Raw genomic sequence first — 17,563 nt, 5'->3', positions numbered from 1 at the left:
CAGGTCTTGCAGGTAGCTTGGGGTGCTACGTGGGTCGTGTGCACTGCGGGCCTGCGAGGAACCACATTGAAACAGTAAATTCCCAGCCTGGGGACTGAAAACTAGTTGGGTAAATAGCTATGAAATGTTGCAGGAAAACTGACAGTTCCGTGATATTGGTAAAATTGCTTAAGCTTGCGTAGTTTCGCTGCCGTGCAGGCACTCGACTGCTGATGCCCTGGTGCCTGCTGCCACCTCTCCTCCGGTGTCCTGACTGTCCAGCATGCAACACAGTCCTTGCTGTTCACTTCTCTCCTGCCTTGTGGAAGTTTAGTTTTTCTTCAGGTTATTTTCTTCCTTCTTGTAGGATCTGTACAGTTTGCAGAACAAAGTAAGCATTTTTAATATCTTGGCTCCCCTGGGGCTTAAACATCACCAGCTTTTGGCTGTGTGAAGCTGGTGGAGCTGTGATGGCTGATGCCTGCAGGGGGATCAGGGCGGCTGGCCAAGACTGCAACCTGGGTGCGGCGAGACCCCAATTTCAGTATGAAGCAAGAGCTTCACCTGTGCTTCTTACTCTCCCTTCTTCTGCACTCCGGCATGGGGGGGCTTTGAAAGAGCATCTGTCCACACACCCGGTGCTCACTGGCCACAGGATGGGGGGAGGCATGGAAGGCTCACGGCTGACTCCTTCTCAGTCTAGGGCTCTTTTGCAGACTCTTGGATTTGGCATCAGCTGACAGCATCTGCAAAAGGACACGAAGGGACTGTTTGTGCTTCCTGGCACAAAAGATAAAAGCTGAAGTGGGGGAGAGGCAAAACGGTACAAACTGATATACGTCCTACAAAACAGAACACAGCTTGGGAATGCAGAGTTTTCAACTGTGCAGTAATTAAAAAGTGTGCCCAGGACTTCCCGGTGCTTTTCAGCAGCTTTCTGAGCCACAAGGAGCTGGGCTTCTCCTTCACGTGGAGCTTCAGCTGCCTTCAGATCATTCTGAAAACCCAAGCCCGATACTGCAGCCTGTTTTTCTTTGCTATCTGTTGCTCCATCTTCAGTGAGCTGGGTTTGAGACAGCGTCGGGTTCTGTTTGTGTTTTATTAACTTACATGGTGTAATCTGCTGCACGAGTTACCAAATAAACCTCCTGCCTGAAACCACTTGGACAACTCGGGCTTTGACCTCCCGGGCGGGGAAGCTCTCCTGTCCTCGCAGAGTCCCTCAGACTTCCAAGAAACCTCCCGTCGATCCAGCTGGCCAGAGATGGGGTTAAACACATTAAGAAAGAATAAAAAGAAAGATTTGACCCAGCAAATGAATTGTTTGGAAAGTGCCTAAAGTAATGCAGTTCCCAGGTACTACAGTCTAAAAATAATTATAATAAATGAGCTGGTTCTTATCTGGGTGAAATAGCACGGCTCCATCAAAATTAATGTAGCCCATTAATGTAACAATATTTGTGCCTCAAATGTCTCTCCTGCACGTGATTTTAATGGATTTGAGGTGCCCAGCTTTAGCAACCTAAAAATCAGAATTTCATTAGTAAAATCCTAAAAATGAGACTGAAGAGAATTCATTTACTGTAATGTATTTTATGTCATGCCTTCAAGTGGCCTAGTAACTAGGATTTCTAAATATAGTTTCATTCCCATTAATGGCAAGATATTGTGGAGATCTGGACCATATATTTAAGTGTATTTTGCCTTAAAGCGGTGTGTTTGGCCGCATGTGTGAATGCTTGGTACTTACTAGCGCAGGCAGCAGCAGGCTCAGGCAGCCGAGGCGCTCCCGGGGCATGTGGGCAAGTGGCTGGGGGGGCAGAAAATATCCTTTTGATTTTCAATGTCGTTGATAAGGCTGTGTGCATCATGGGAAAACCACACAAACAACTGCAGTGAGCCGGCGACGATGACAAAACCCACGTGAATGTTCATCTGATCAGCAAGGGGACGTCCTCGGTACTTCCCGAGGATGAGCACTGCTGGGCACAGGCAGGGCTCGATGGCTTGGAAGCCGGTAGGCATGTGTTACACTCGCTCTGGTGAGTAAAACCAAGCTGGTGTAAAGCAGCAGGAGCACCTTCATTTTCCCTGCCAGGCTGTGGGTCCAGCCCGCTCGCCATTGCTGGCTGCGGGGGAGCCTGACCTGTGCTCAAGGTCCGCCCGTGTAGGACGAGCAGAGCAATTCCTGGCAGAGCTGCCTGCTCACCGCCACTGTACCCGGGGCCAGCGGGCTTCCCTTCAGGCAGCCGGGGGGAAAGCGAGCGTGTTCGGTACATCCCAGGCAGTTTGCTCTGCCACGTGCCGCTCGCTCACGCTGCAGCGAGGAATGCAAAGGGAACAGTCCGTGCCCAGGGCTGCGTGTCACATTCTGCCACTATTACCGCAGCCCACACTGCCGGTGATGCTGTCTGTCCCCAGCCTCCCAGACCAGTTACAAGTTTTGTGCCCAGAGTGCAGAGAAATTCTAAAGTCCGAGGTTTTTTTTTCCCTTAAACCCAGCTACAAACCCCATGTGTTCCTCCTGCTGCAGCTCTTTCCCGCTGCCTCCGCAAGGGCAGCCGCAGGAGTGTGCCCCTTGCCCACCTCAGAGATGGCAACTTTACATTTGCTTTTTAAAAACTGAACTGTGTTACCTGGCCATTGTATTTTTAAGCTCCATTGATTGCAAAGCGCAGTATTGCTCCTTAGAAGCGCAGAGCACAATCACACGACTCCACGCTGCCACCCCTAAAAATCAAAATTAGAAACGCAGGTTTGGTGGATTTAGTGATTTTAAGCAGTGATCCCCAAAACCCTCAGAAATCCACTGGGATAAGCAGAGAAGCAGTGCTGTACCTGGAGGGTGTTTGCTCTGGAGCTGCTGCTGCCCACCTTGCTCCAGGAGGGCTGCGATGCCCACAGACAGACGCACGCACTCGAGGAGGGTGAATGCTGTTTTGGTCTTTTTGTTTGGTTTTTCCCTTTCTTTTTCCGAGCTTCCCAAGCTGTAGGAGCTCCACTCCAACAGCACCAGCCCACAAGAGCTTGGAAAGGTCATGACTGTACATAAAGAGACATCATCACCCCAAATTCACCCACGCAGATTTTTTTTCGGTCAGTTTTAGAAGTAGAATTAAACCAGAGATGTATAAATAGATATATTATTTTCTGCCTCCACAAAGTTTTGCCATAAACAAACTCTTCTTTTGTACCTTCACATCAGTGACAATCTCAGCAGGTGCTGCCTATTGCCGTGGTGAAATTTGTCACCAGGTCAAATGAAATGTGGAGGAAAAACACTCCTGAAAGACAGGTATCTTTACAAATGACAGAATATTTATTACCAATACCTTTAAAAAAAGATTACATCTGCTAGATCACTGATAAATATCATTTACACTGGGGAGAAAACTACAGAAGCTTTTTTTTTGTTCCATTTTTCTTTGTTTTGTGTTTTTTTTCTTTTTCTTTTCTCTCTCTCTTTTTTTTTTTTTTTTTTTTTTTTTTTTTACATAGAAGTAACCATATCAAACTAAGAAAGGAACACAGCTTGAAATACTGACAATATTTCTCTGGTTAACACCCCTGACTTTTACACAAGTGGAATCCTGATTATGAGTTACTGAATAAATATATTTAGAAGGTCTAAAAGTTAACTGTATTATTTTGTAAGCAAAAAAGACAAGTTACAGGCAAATTCAAGCGATCAGGAAAAAAAATAAATATACCACTGCAGCGCATTTAAACTTGAAAATTTTATAGAAAATTCCGTTGCCTTTTACTAGCGTTATCCCATCTGAGTGAACTTACAAAATTACCCCGTAGTAACAAACAGTCCTTCTCTTAAGAAGAATTATTTTGCTGCGGATATTGTCGTTTTCCAGCGTGACTCTGTTTTGCCTTCAGGCATCTATGAAGAGTTTCTAACTAAATGCAGACTTCCTAGTGGAGAACCACCGGGAGCTGCCACCCCCCGCGGGTGACCGAAGCATGGCACAGCCCCTCCAATGCTCTCGGTTCGGACCACATTTCCCAAGCATTTTCTATACAGTGGAGTTACGAAGGATGATGCGTTATGTTCCGATGCACGTGGAAAGCAAGCGCGTATTCAGACCACGAATCCAGGGCAGCTTGACGTCTCAGAGATGCTGTACTCTTATTTTCCTCGGAATAAAATCCCCAAAAGCGAGGTGGATTTAGCTGGGTTTGCACCCAAAGGCGAGAACCACGTCGTTCACTCGCTTCTTTGGGTACCCGTTCCTTTTTGTCCCTAGAGGCAGAGCTTGCGTCTTTGCAGTATCTTCATTCCCACCCAATTTAATGCTAATTATGAGAAAGACAAAGCTATTGCAAGACTGTAAAAATGGCCCCTTGCTGCACGATGCCAGAGTATTAGCTACATGTCCTGTAGTCCGCAAACAACCAAAATTCACGCATTTTTTTTCAAGATTATAGTGTTCTTACTGAGCATTTCAATTTTGTCTTGCTTAGACCTCCGAATAAAATAGAACATCTTGTGTGTTACAAGCACTTGATTGAACACAAGAATCATCGCAACCGCCATTGCAATACAGCCACGTTACGAACTGGATCTGGAACGGCTCTGCCTTGCGTAGCCTTGTGAAACTGTACAGTAAAGTTGCAGCCAATTTACTAAGAACAACTTTGAACTCTCCATCATAAAGGAAAAAATTCCAAACAATATTTTCATGATAATGTCGTCCATAGCATTTTATAGCAGAGGAAAAATTAATATCTACATCATATGTTAACTTTAAAAAATTCTATAAAACACTAAATATATAATAAAAAATATGCATATAAGGACATATGTAAACTGCTTTGGTAACATCATATTACAGATGTTTTCAGTGCATTGCAGAGTTTCCAAGGAAACTTCAGACAAAGCTATATTTGCTTTGAGGAAGTACTGTATAATGCCATTCCTAAAGAAGCATAAACATTTTTCCAGTAGTAAGATGTACTCAAACCACAATATTACTTAGTACTGGGTGTCTTCAAAACAACTAGCTAAATGTTTCTTATATTATAAACAAGAAGTCCTGTATGTAATTTTTGTCATAAACTGGACCGAGCTGTGAGCGATATCATTATTGTGCTGATGGCTGACAGTGTACAGGCATTGGAGGTGGAAGAGCCGGATCCTCTCGCATATGCACCTGCGCAAAGGGGAGAGGGGGAGAAAATAAGGCAGGGGTGAAGGGAGCCGCCGTCATTAACCGCCCGCGCCCCAGGTTTTAATTCTGTTTCCTCCGATGAAGCGAGGTGGTGGCAGAAGGGTCAGACCCCATGCGCAGTCCTGTCCTGCTTCAATGACTTCCTGCTCACTGTGCTTCGCTCCTCGAACTGCCTTTTTGGTGTAACAAATTCCTGCCACTGTCACATTGAGGTGACTTTCACAATTATATTACTCTGTGGCTTGTTTACCTTTTTTTTTTTTTTTTTTAACTATACTATATTCAAGCTGTTACTTATGGCACCAGCCTGGCACCTTCCTGTCCAGAAGGAGCTGCACCCCTGCTCTGCGGCCCACTGCGCTGAGCCAAACAGGAACTGGCATGTATTCCTGCTCTCCTTCGCTCTCCTGTGTCTGCTGATTAAATTCCTCTGTATGGTTTATACAGCCACAGCGTACAACCATGGTGGAGATAATTCTGATCTCAGTCAGGGTTTTTTTACATTGCTGTAATTTTAATGCCATATTCCTGCATTGCAGAGACGCCTGATTTAATGCAGCTTATAAACTGTGGCATTATTAATGGAAGATGGGACATGGAGATTTTGCAAAAGCAATGTTGTGTAATAAAATACTCTCCTCTCTGTTTGTTCTTCTACACAGCCTCATTTCCCTAAATAAATATTTATGCATCCAATGCACAATGGAATATGGCTATACAGTAGCCTTATATATTTAAAAGCCTCTGAACACTGCATTTTGTATTTTGTGAATAGTGAATTGCAGTGAAACAATATATTCAACATATATATACGAGTATGGAAGCAAGAGAGTGGAAAGTGTCTAGAAATCTTAAATACAAATACAGCTACTTATGACGGCGTTTCTTATGGTTTAACGTTGTCTCAGGATGAAATCAGAAATGTGGGCTGGAATGACTCCCAGTCCCGGGTAAGCCTGGGCTTCGGCTCCCTGCCTAGGACACAGCCAGCCCTGCAGCCTGCCTCTGCTCAGCCGCCAGGGTCTGGTTTGTCCCCGTCCATAGGCGCAGGGGTGATGGGGGGAAGCAGGTCTGCCCCATCAGTGGGCGAGCAGCGGAGGGGCTGGGGATGCTGCCCCCCTGCCACGGACCCAGTTTTCTCCCATTCTTACTTGACATCTTTGGAATTCGGATTTGTTCACTGCTGCTGCCATCGCCCCCATCACTGAACGGCTTTATCTCGATGATGTAGTCCTCGTCGAATGGCAGGGAGAGCTCCACGGAGGTTTTGTTCGTTTCTATTACGGACGTGCTGCTCTGCCTGTTCCACCTGTACAAAACCTGCAGCGAAGGGGAGAGAGAAGAGGAGGCAGAAGCGGCAGAGATGTCCATTGCCCTAAGGGCGTCCGGATTTGCTGCTGCTCTTTTCCTGCCCCCGATGCTCAGGCACACGGTCTGGTCACAGCATGGCTATCTAGGCTTTGCTGGGGACCCACACCAGTGACACCAGTGCCCGTGTGGGGAGGTGACATCGGGAAGAGGGTGAAGCTGACGCACAGCACCAAACACAGCACCGGTACCTGGTGGAGACCCTCGGTGAAATCTTTAGCTTGATCAAGCTAAAATAAATCCTGAGGCTTATTTATAGAGGTCAAAAGCTTCTTACCATGTTTCTTCAGGTAACTGAGTCGGGTTATTTGATGCAGTGCCACAAACTGCTTCCCAGAATAAATGGCTTTTTTGGATGACCTTCTAAGAGCTGGGAATTTTACTAATTTAGATCATCAATTGTGACACAAAATGTAAGATTTCCAGGAAAAAAAGAGGAAAAAAAGGCACTGTTTTGCTATAACTGAAGAAAGAAATCAATCTGGATATGCCATCCTAACAGTAAGTTAAAGGAGGACTTTTTAGAAACCCACTAGATGGAGTTTGTGTTTTCAGGGTGACAAGTCTCTCTCACCCTCTTTCAGCTGACTTCTTAATTTGCATTTCAAACCTAAAATATGTAGTGAAAAGTTGGCCCAAACTGCTGAGGTTCATCTGAGGTTTTGACTAAATACCCTGAGGAATTACTTGTTTTTGATAATCTGATACAGTGCACCAAAGAGAGTTAAAAGTTAGTGCAGAAATTCAGGAGAGCTGGCACAGGCTCGTAAAGCTGATGCCGCTGGCGTTCCAGATTGCGAACAAAACAAAAAGCGTGTCCAGGTTCTTCATTGTTCCTCGTTCCCTGGTGGGAAACATTTGCACAACTCAGCCCTCAAGGCAACGGCTGACAATTGCACACCAATGTCTTCTTTGGGCCAAATTAAACCCTCGTGTCAGGTGACAGAGCTGAATTCTTCCCAAGATTTCTCTCTAGTTAAATTATACCCTATTAAAACTGCTACTAATGAGCATTCTCTTTCTTTTCCTTTTGGCTTTGCTTTCTGAAGAAAATGGGAGCTATTAAAAAAGCATTTTATTTATCTGCAATTAAGAAGTCAACTACAGCCTTTGGAAGGTTTCCACCAAAGGCAGGAGAGCAGTCCTGAAGTGGGAGCCTGGGGGGAAGGAGCAGGTAGAAGGTCCATGGGACCCACACAGGTGCTCACAGGGGTGAGCATCGCCGGGGCAGGGGCAAGCATCGCTGGGATGAAGGGCAAGCAGCTGGCAGAGCGTGCTCACTCTGCAGAGGAACAGCCTGTGTTTCTGGAGGAATGCTCCAGTTTTAACCTGGAAAGCCAAGCAAGTACCCTGAAAATCGCCTCGCCTGGTCTTACTGGACACTGGATTCATGGAAATGTTCCCTATAGCCCAAGAGCAGCCCCCGGCGAGAGCGGAAGCTCAGTGAGGATGACGCAGGGCCGGGGTGGTGCAGGACAGTGTGGTCCCGCTGCCAGGGCTGGCAAAGTACTCACTTTGTAGCCTCTCACTTCGGATTCGTTGTCCAGCGCTTTCACTTGGTCCCAGTTCAGTATGATCTTGGAGTCGGATGAATTCCAGATGATGTTCCCAGGGGGCTGACTTGGTGCTAGACCAAAATACACACAGCACTGTGTTACTAAGGAGCACCGTGCCCCAGGTGGATCCCTCCCAGTACCAATGAGGCTTCTCCCACCATAGCCGAGTGTGCCCAGAGTCCTATCGCTCCAGAAAGCTAATGAGCTGTTTCACTGATCTGTGTCCTCAAGGTCACAGGAGGTGTGACACACACAGTGCTCTAAATGAAAAAAGGATTCAGTCAGTTGCTCAACATGCCTGAGACCAGAAGAAAAAAGCCCTCTTGAACGATGAGATAAATATTTAATTTTCTTCACAGCTGTGATTTCAGTTTTGCATGCTCTGCTTACTTAACACAGGGAAGAGCCTTACACAAAAAAAAAACCCCAAAAAAACCAAAACCACAAACAAAAACAAAAAAAAAACCTTGGTAAGTCTTCTGCACAAAAACCTGGCAAAGAGTCTGACAGCAACTTCAGACTCCAGAAAATCTGAAAACGAGAGAGGGGAGCGCTGACAGACACCCTCCCAGGCAAGAGCCCCCCGTCCTCACAAACACTCACGTGGCTTTTTGGTTGTGACGTTGACGGCGGCGCTGGAGGGGCCGGTCCCAGCCGTGTTGTACGCCCTGACCGCCAAGTGATACAGCGCGTTGCCTCTCAGGTTGCTGACTTTTGTAGATGTTGTGTTGCCAACCGTCCGAATCCTTTTTGCATTTTCTTCCTTTTCGTCATGTCTCCAACACCTGACCTGAGAAGCAGAGCAGGCACATGTCCCCTCCACCCGTGGGCTGGCTGCACTAGCTGTGTCCCGTGCTAACTCTGGCGCTTCTGCCCGAAGTGCAGGTGCCACTAGGACAGATCCTGCGCCCTGCTGCAACCGCTTCTTGTTCCTTGCTGGAAAGCAGCCTGGCTGCAGCGCTCCCTCCCCAGGACCTCTGACCATGGAGGCACGTTCATGGAGGTCTGCCCCCAGCAAGCTCTGCACTCCATTTACCGCCAGGTGACACTCGGGAAGATGTGTAATTGTTTACTGTGCAAGAGAAATCTCTGCATACTGAAGAGCCAAAAGGAAGCAAACAGGCCAGAGGAACCCACCCGCCCCACGGCAGGCAGGAGCAGCACCGCAACAACTGCCCAGGATGTATCTCCACATCTCCTCAAGGCTTAGTGCTGAAAGGATGCTGCGTTGTGTTTCCATACCTCGTATCCCTGTATTCTTCCTTTGTGCTGGTTCTCCCAAGGGGGAGCCCAAGAAACTTCAATATCTGAGGCAGAAAGGCTTCTGGCCAAAACAGTGGTTGGGGCTCTCGTCGGCTCTGGGTAGAGGAGTTAGAAATAAAATTAAGTTTTCAATGTTACATTCAATTAGTCCCAAAGTTCAAGGGTTTACTTTCGTCATTGCATGAGAAAAGATGCATGTGACCAAAACAAACTTCTGCATTTCAAAATGATAGCCTGCCAGCCTGTGCCAGACAGCACTGCTCCTCTACCTAAGAAATAATAAGATGTCATTACTAAACTCAGCCCAGGATACCATGTACTGTAATTAGGACAAGAGGGAACATTTTCTAATCAGTGGACATTAATTCATACTAAATCTCAGTGGAATTCTTTCCAGATTACATATTACTTTTCCATTAATATCAAAAGATTTCATTACGATTAATGTTATTTTAATGACTATGAAAAGAATTAATCATGGCTCGCCATTTATTATAAATCAGAGCAAGGATTAGGTATGAAAGGATATGTCAAGGTGGATACTAAACCCTGGCAGACCCGGTCAAGCCCCCCGTGTTGGGTGGCGGGGAGGAGGGATGAGGGGTGGGGTGGGCTCTACCTTCCTCTGCTGAGTAGACGACGGTCACGGGGCTGAAGGACCCTTCGCCCTTGTTGTTGTACACCCCGACTTTAACTTCATAGGGGGAGAAGGGCGGCAAGGTCTCGTTGCGGAAGACGTATCTGGCGGCGTCTGGGGAGGCCACAACAGTCTGCATCCAGCTGACGGTGCCGAAGGGGCGGAAGGCCACCACATACCCAAAGCCACCTCCGTTCTGCAGCTCCTCGGGCACCGTCTGTGGGCAGGCAGAGCACAGGAGAAACAGCACGTTCAGCAATGGCACGTGTTTATCTCCCCATCTGCATGCCGGGATTGCTTCTTGGTCTCTAAAGCTACTGTCCTAAACAGAGCATCAGAGACGGGAGGTGGCCGGAGTCCTGCTTCGCATCCAGCCTGAGCTCATCCCATCCCACCTGTGCTGGAGACCTGCGGCTCTGCGAGCTCCCTGCAGTCAGGGGGGAAGCAGCACCTCCAGAAGTCACTTTGCCAAAGACTAAATGCACCTTCGTAGCTGCCCACCTTCCTTCACGGACTAGATGGAGCCTCCAGTAACGATGTGAGTAATTTTTGACACTGCAGTGACTAAGAGTCTGAGGTTTGTTGGGGTGAACCAAGGACACAGCTCCTGCTTTCCCAGTGCAGATGCTCTCACACCTTTGGGATTGCATGCAAAGCCCTGAAAAACATACCCTGGCAATATGGTGGGGCTGGTGGTCCCTTGCTGGCCACAGTGACCCAGACCAGGTCAGACAACTACCCACATCCCACGTGACATGACCTGTTAGAGACCATGATGGCAGGGACTGACTTGTCACAAACATGATGGAGAAGGGCAGGTCAGAGCCAGGTAACAGCTAGAAGAAGCAACCTGTCACCTCCTGGTCACATCTGAACACACTGACACTTCCTACCCTCAGGCTTGCAGTCCCCTGAAAAGGTGCTTCAAAGCCCAAAGCTTCAATGTGTTAAAATAATCTGTAACTGTGGGCCATGCTCCCACAGATGTCCATGGCAATTACGCACATGCAGGGGTTATTTTTGGCGACTGCTTCTTACTCTGTATCATAAGGCTCAAAACATACACCAGACCATAAAGGAAAGACCTCTTGACATTTAAAACAGTAAACCGACTGTTCCATCAAAATACAAATCACATTTTGTGCAAATTACGACACAAATCAAAGGCTGATATTCTTGCCATGTGTGTTTTTGAAACATATTGCGGTATCTTTAGGAGACATAGTGTAGCTAATTAGTCCAATGGAAGAAGAAATTTAGCACACTGAGTTGTGTGGTAAGGACAAATCCCCATTTATAGTTTTTTAATAACCTTAAAAATATCTCTGGCGATTCATTCTGCCAGCCTGGTCAGAAATAGTGCTAAGTGGAAGTGTTAGCATGTCTAGTGAAGTTCATTATTAGGAAAAATATGCCAGCTGCATCGCATCATAACATGAAAATATGAGCAGACAAATGACTAAAGTTCTAACCCTGACTGCTTTAAGAAATATTAAACGTTTTTCATCTCTGTATCTCCTCTTGCTGGCTTTCATTAGCAGCAACAAAAGCCAATGTGCAATGCGTTGTGCTAACTCTTAACTATTTGCTGCTGTATATCCCAGTGCAGGGATGAGGGATGAGGCTTGGGAGCCAGCCACAACAATTCCCAGCCAGGTCAGGACGTGCTGAGCCTGGCTTCACAAACACTTTTTTATCCCTCAGGTGGTTTCTGCTCATCCATGTTTTGCCGTCTGCGCATGGAGAGGCGGTGAGGCAGGGGGAGCCGAGCTCGTGCTGGAGCAGCGATGCACAGCCCGTTCCCCCGGCCCCCTGCACAACGCTGCTCTGCTGCCTTCCTGGCTCAGCACCCTGGGGGTGGGGTGGGGGGTGGGCTGGGGGATGTGCCTCAGCTCCATTTTAAAAGCTAGGCTATTTTCATCACACAATCTCGGCTTTTTTACTGCAAACCATTTGAAAACTATGGAAGCTTCTCTGGGGTCTGGGGTGAAAGGCTGCACCTAGGTCACAACCGTATGAATGTTCCTCTTGGTTTGGGCTCCACTTACCTCCCAAGTAATGACCAGCTCAGACTTGCTCCCTCCACCCCCACTGACGTTAGCCGGGGTCACTTCAGGAACTGCAATAAAAACATGCGGAAGATGTATGTGGCCACTGAAACCAGAAAAGCGCATCGACATGGAACAGACCTATGCAGCAACAGGGCTCTGCCAGCCTTCCCCTGCTGGGTACCCGAAATGCTATTAGGGAATGTCTAATTTGCCATGGCAAACAGTACATTAAAAGTATGTCAATAATAGTATATTAAAAGCATGTCGATTAACTTGTGTATTCAGTCACTAATTGTTTAGTTTAAACATTTATCTTCCACAAAAAAAGGGCTTTTATTTATTTTCCTCTTTCATATTCTGTTCCATTACAGGCTAAAACTGAAGAGAGGAGCCACCTACCAGGGCTTTCCCATGCCTGAGGTACGTCACCCTGCAGCCACCACGAAGACCTATGCCTTGCCTGACCCCCCTCTGCCAGAGCCAAGGACAGGGATAGCACCAAGGAGCAGAAAGCTCTCACTAAAGCAGTGCCTGCGGCATCTGAAGACACAGCGTGGTTCTAGGACTCAGTGGTGTGTTTGGGAGAGGGTTCCAGGAGGCAGACCTTCACTAAGCCCATGAAATCATCCAACACACAGGGCAGCCCTGGGTGGATGCTCCAACACTGATGGCCCAGCAAGGTGGGGTCTAAGTTACTCCAAGAACCACAGAAGCCTCCAGGATCAAGGGACTGTGGACTCTCCAGCTGTGAAGCTCAGACTCCTGCTCTCAGCGTACTGTAGTCTGCACCTCAGTTTCCATCATGTCAATCACGGGAAAACAGAGGGACTGCTAGAGTTCACCTCTCTCATCAGTGGACACTGGGGCAGCATTTTCCAAAAAACTTGCCCAAATATTGTTTTTTGGAAAATCTTTACTTTCTTCAAGGAAAGGGCGTGAAGTCTTCCTATACTGCAGGAGTCATGGAGCGAGCAAAAGAGCCCACCAGGAGCTCCACACCTTACCCTGCCTGTTCAGTACCACGAGGGAGGAGAGCAATGGGCACAGAAAACGCTCCTCAGCTTCCTCCAGTGCAACGCATCCCCTAGTGCGGGCGAGCGGTTATTCCACAAGGTTTAACTCAGCTGCCCACCGCTACTTACGAGCTTCTTCAGTTCTCCTCTTCTCTGAAGGTCTGCTGGGTTCTCCAATCCCAATCATGTTGGCAGCCACTACTCGAAATTCATACTCGACCCACGGGTTCAGACCCACCACTGTCGCTGTGAATGTCCTGCCGTCGATGATTTCTGGAACTAGGAGGCAGCCACACGTCAGGAATGCAGCAAAACCCACTAAAAGCACTACAGACTGCTGAGAAAAGGTCACAGATATCCCATACCCTGAAAAGTGAGGGATTTACGAAAATAAAAAGTGGGTGAAGTTGATAAACCTTTTTCTAACATTTGGTGAACTGCAATGAAATAAAAGAGGTCGTGTTAAGACTGTTTATAGCACAGGAATTCCTGCTATTGAAGAGTTTCTTGCAAATCATCACTTTTTGGAAACAAAAGTGTCAAGACAACAGGTGTGAAGGGTTTTTATTTTCCTCTTTTTAAAACACGCTGTTCCCTCTATTTAATAGTTACTGGAACAAAATTAACCTCTGATGAAATGAGCAATTATATTCATGGGACTTTTTCCTCCATCAGGAAAATAATTCTACTTAAAGATAGGCCAGATGCCATGGCCTGTCCCTGAGGGATGTCTTTATAGACCACAGTTACTGTTGTATATCTCCAGTGTGGCAACAAAAGATAGGAATTCATCCTGTTCTCCCTTAAACATTCATGAGAAAAATGGATGAGTAATGGCACTGACTGCACCCTAAATCTCTGGGTTGCCAAACTTGAAACTAGTTATTAAGAGCAGAGTTCTGCAACCAGTGAAATTACTTTTCACTTCAGGGTGCAGAGCTGCTCCGCTCGGCCCATGTGTGGTCCCGATGGATGCGTTTTCCATCGGTGGAGCTCTCTGGGGGCCAGGCAACGACCTACCTGTGCTCACCGCCTGCCATCCCACCGAGAAGGGGGTCCTGGCTTGTACGACATACATTGTGATAGGGCTGTGGTTGTCTGCTCCTGGCCTCCAGGACAGCTGAGCGGTGGTGTCGGTGACTTCATCTATCGTCACAGCTTCTGGGGGACCTGGGGGACCTGTTGGAAGAATTACAGGAGAGGGGTGCTTGAGGCTTCGCAGTGACTCCAAGAAGGAGCACTCTGGCCTTCTTCTCTTACTCTGGACGGAGGTAACCGAGTCCCTGCAGGGCAGTTAAGTGCAGCCAGCTGTGGTTTAGCAGCTCCCATTGCCTAGATGAGACTGGGAGGCACGGGGGAGACACACAAACCCAGAGCTCAGCAGCTACACCCGCAGCCCCCAGGTCCCTCCGTGGGAGCAGCAGCGCTGAGCTCCCTGGCACACCGAGCCCCCCGGCACGCCGAGTCCCCCAACGGAGCCAGGCACTCGCTGCAGCACACGGGACCAGCTCTGCCATCGCACACCTCCTGCTTTAGGACCGCCCTGTGTACCAGTACGATTTCTGGCTACAGCCTGGATGCACTCGGAGGCTGGAGCAGAACTAAGGACCTGCCTGTAATTAGCATCATGTCCCAGTAGGGACCAGTATTTTCTGCTTCGCTCCTGGGTCCTTCTTAAGCAGAAAAGCACTGTAGGACACACTGGGGAGAGCACGGACCTCTCTCCTGTAGCATATGGCCACTGCTACCAGCAGTGCCACCTAAGGTGACGTCTCTCCCCAAAAGCACCATCTCAAGCAAACTCTCCCCTTGCAACACCGTGGACTAAAATTATTTCCATCTTCTCTCTGGACATGTTTAAATATCTTACATACCCTGAAACCTTCCAATACCCTGTCTTGCAAATGAAAGTTTCAGCAGGTCTAGCCAGATTTAATTTCTCAGAAATTAAAACTGTAAGTTGTTTTGCTGGGGGGAATAGCCACCAATGCAGTCTCACAGAGCAGTCAGCTCCTCTGGTCCCTCACTGCAAGTTACGCCAGAGAAATGAAAATTTATTGTATCCTTCACAAATTACTCCTACTGCTTGGCAGAGGGTGAAAACGGCTGTTTTCACTTCGTGTCTTGGCATAACCATGGTTATTCCCAACATTTCACAATATACTTCTTCGCAGGGTGCGGGCTACAGTAGGGCAAGAGAGGGAAAAATTATCAATTACTGATGTTCCGAGTATTTCAGGGCTGCTGACAGGCACGTGCTTCAGTTCCGACAGCGTGAAGAAATCCCATCCTGAACAAGTCGGCTGATCTGTGTGTACTAGCACCAGGGGTAGCTTCTGTATGCTCTTGTTTGCTGTTCCCTTACATAAATAGTTGATTTTTATTCTAGTATCTAATCTCTTTATATGACATAACTTGAATATTTTAAAAACTTCTAAAGATTATTTTGAAGGCTCCATTTATGCACCAACTGTTCACCTTCCCCTCCAGTCTCGCAGCCCAGGGTATTTCCCAGTTTTCATGCTGTTGGTGAGATGGTACAGCACAAGTCTCTGCATGGCTGTGGGACCACAGGCCTGGATGGAGATGTCCCTGTTGATGTTTTTAGGGAGCAACAAGATCCGTATTTTTACCATCATCAAGGGTCACTTGTGAGAAATTATTGTTCCTGCTGTTTGTTTACAGAACCAGCACTAAGGAAATTGCCTAACCGACGTGCCCATCAGCAGGCTGTTTTGAAATGCTTGTGCAAAAGGAAAAAAAACAACCCCACATTAATCTGAAATCCTGCTGCAGCAAAAACCCGAGAGCCAGAGCAATGGGAAGCAACCTTTAGGTGGGGAGAGCAGCGGCTCGGGGGCCCAGCCCTTTGTGTGGCACATGGCTAAGGATGCCTGCGCTCACATCCCTGCGGGGGAGACATGGTGAAAAGTGTCACGATATTATATGGATAAGAGAAATGGCCAGCTAGAGACAAGGGCACATTTACTTAGTGGAAGTTCAGGGCTAATCTTGCACATTTTGCCCTGGTACAGCTTTGATAAGAGGAAATTGCTTCTTTTTCACACTCTCCTCCTCTCACTGCGTTGCCCGAGAACTCCTGTTACACAGCAAATGCACAAACTATGATTTTGTTGGGCTCTATGAGGACTGAGGGCAGCAGCTACAGAGCAGCACCATCACTTGCTTTCCTCAAAGCTAACAAGCAGGAGAATACATATCATATTAATTGTAAGGATCCACACTCAGGTTAACTAATTGCATCTCTGTTAAAGTGATACTTACAGATCACCTGTGTACAGTAATGAACAGATCTTGGAATATCAGTGAAGTTACTAAATCACTTTTATTCTAGAAAAGGAACAATACTGCCTGGTGAATAAGCTGGATACTTTTTCTGCTGCGCTGTTCATCAAATAAATGAGCTCAGCTGGTGCAAGCTTTGCATTCAGGACATGAACATGTTCTAGTGTGTTTATCTGTGCTGTGTGTCTGGTGTATGAGTACGTATATATGAAAGAATCTCGATGTGCACTGTTTGAATACCTGCTGTGAACCCCAGCGTGTACTTAGAGCTTATTTCTTAGATTAATTACAAGATGCTGGGATTTCACTGAATGTCTCTGAGCCCAGGAACTGTCTTACCAGCAGCAGCAGATAGGAGGGGAAAAAAAAAAAAAAAAAAAAAAAAAAAAGAAGCAAGCATTTTACAAGAGCAACAGTAACAAAATTCAAATACCTCTTACAATCAGGTCTGCAGCAGCCGATAGCTTGTCCACACTTGTTTGCACCATGCAGACGTATTTCCCAGCATGCTTCAGCTGGATGCTTCTGATCATCAAATCACCAGCTGAATCCTGCTGATAAAGTAGGGAAAAGTGGTTACAATTACTTTCTAATGAGCGCTAAACATCATTATCACATGAAGGACACTGTGACTAATGGATTTACTTTACACTGGCTGATGAAAACATTAGTAATGCAAGCCGTGGCCTATTAAAATTATGTGAGTCTGCCTCGAAGGTAAGAGCGGGAGTGTTTCTAAAATTATGGCTCCTACAAGGGGCAAGGGAGCCCGGTTTAGTCTGCTAAGCAATTTCCCCATTAAAGCACGTGACAAAGCTTATGTAGGGCAGGTTCGCTCCGATTCCTCCTCCCTCTCTCTCTGGCCACCCAGTTTATCGCCTCTCTGGTATTCAGGTGCCCAAGTTGTGTCTACATCTACTTCATAAATGAAAACCAGCCCCAAACTATGAGACATCTGCAATAGTTTCACAGCTTTGTATTACAGCCAGCATTTTGATTGCCCGGCGGTTTTGTGCTAAAGATCATGAGAACAGCACTCTCCGAGGAAATCTTGCATCACCTAACAGGCGTAATTTGTTTTCCAAATGCCAAGTGCAAGTCTGATTAACTGTTGAATAGAACTAATTAGGTTTCTGTACGTATAGGAAGCTGAAAACTCTAAATTTTTCTCCAGACACAAAGCATTCAATACATTAGAAATCTCAGGGTA

General features: G+C 46.9%; 1 protein-coding gene across 6 annotated transcripts in view; it reads right to left on the bottom strand.

Annotated features, from left to right (window-relative positions):
- Positions 1–3,277: 3,277 nt before the first annotated feature.
- Positions 3,278–17,563, bottom strand: part of CNTN4 (contactin 4) — a 339,145-nt gene continuing 324,859 nt past the window's right edge. For 5 of the 6 annotated variants that reach the window (XM_037386326.1, XM_037386328.1, XM_037386330.1 and 2 more), the window contains 10 exons: positions 16,787–16,907; positions 14,068–14,226; positions 13,177–13,326; positions 12,032–12,102; positions 9,966–10,200; positions 9,326–9,441; positions 8,687–8,873; positions 8,042–8,154; positions 6,311–6,479; positions 3,278–5,141 (listed from right to left, as the gene is read on the bottom strand). In XM_037386326.1, the coding sequence (XP_037242223.1) occupies positions 5,041–5,141; positions 6,311–6,479; positions 8,042–8,154; positions 8,687–8,873; positions 9,326–9,441; positions 9,966–10,200; positions 12,032–12,102; positions 13,177–13,326; positions 14,068–14,226; positions 16,787–16,907 (1,422 nt within the window). In that variant the 3' untranslated portion in view covers positions 3,278–5,040. The remainder of the gene's footprint in view (positions 5,142–6,310; positions 6,480–8,041; positions 8,155–8,686; positions 8,874–9,325; positions 9,442–9,965; positions 10,201–12,031; positions 12,103–13,176; positions 13,327–14,067; positions 14,227–16,786; positions 16,908–17,563) is intronic. The other variant, XM_037386331.1, reaches the window with a different exon arrangement.

The sequence above is a fragment of the Falco rusticolus genome, chromosome 4, assembly GCF_015220075.1.
Source record: "Falco rusticolus isolate bFalRus1 chromosome 4, bFalRus1.pri, whole genome shotgun sequence".
Taxonomy (NCBI): Eukaryota; Metazoa; Chordata; class Aves; order Falconiformes; family Falconidae; genus Falco; species Falco rusticolus.
This window is presented reverse-complemented; position numbering and strand designations above follow the sequence as displayed.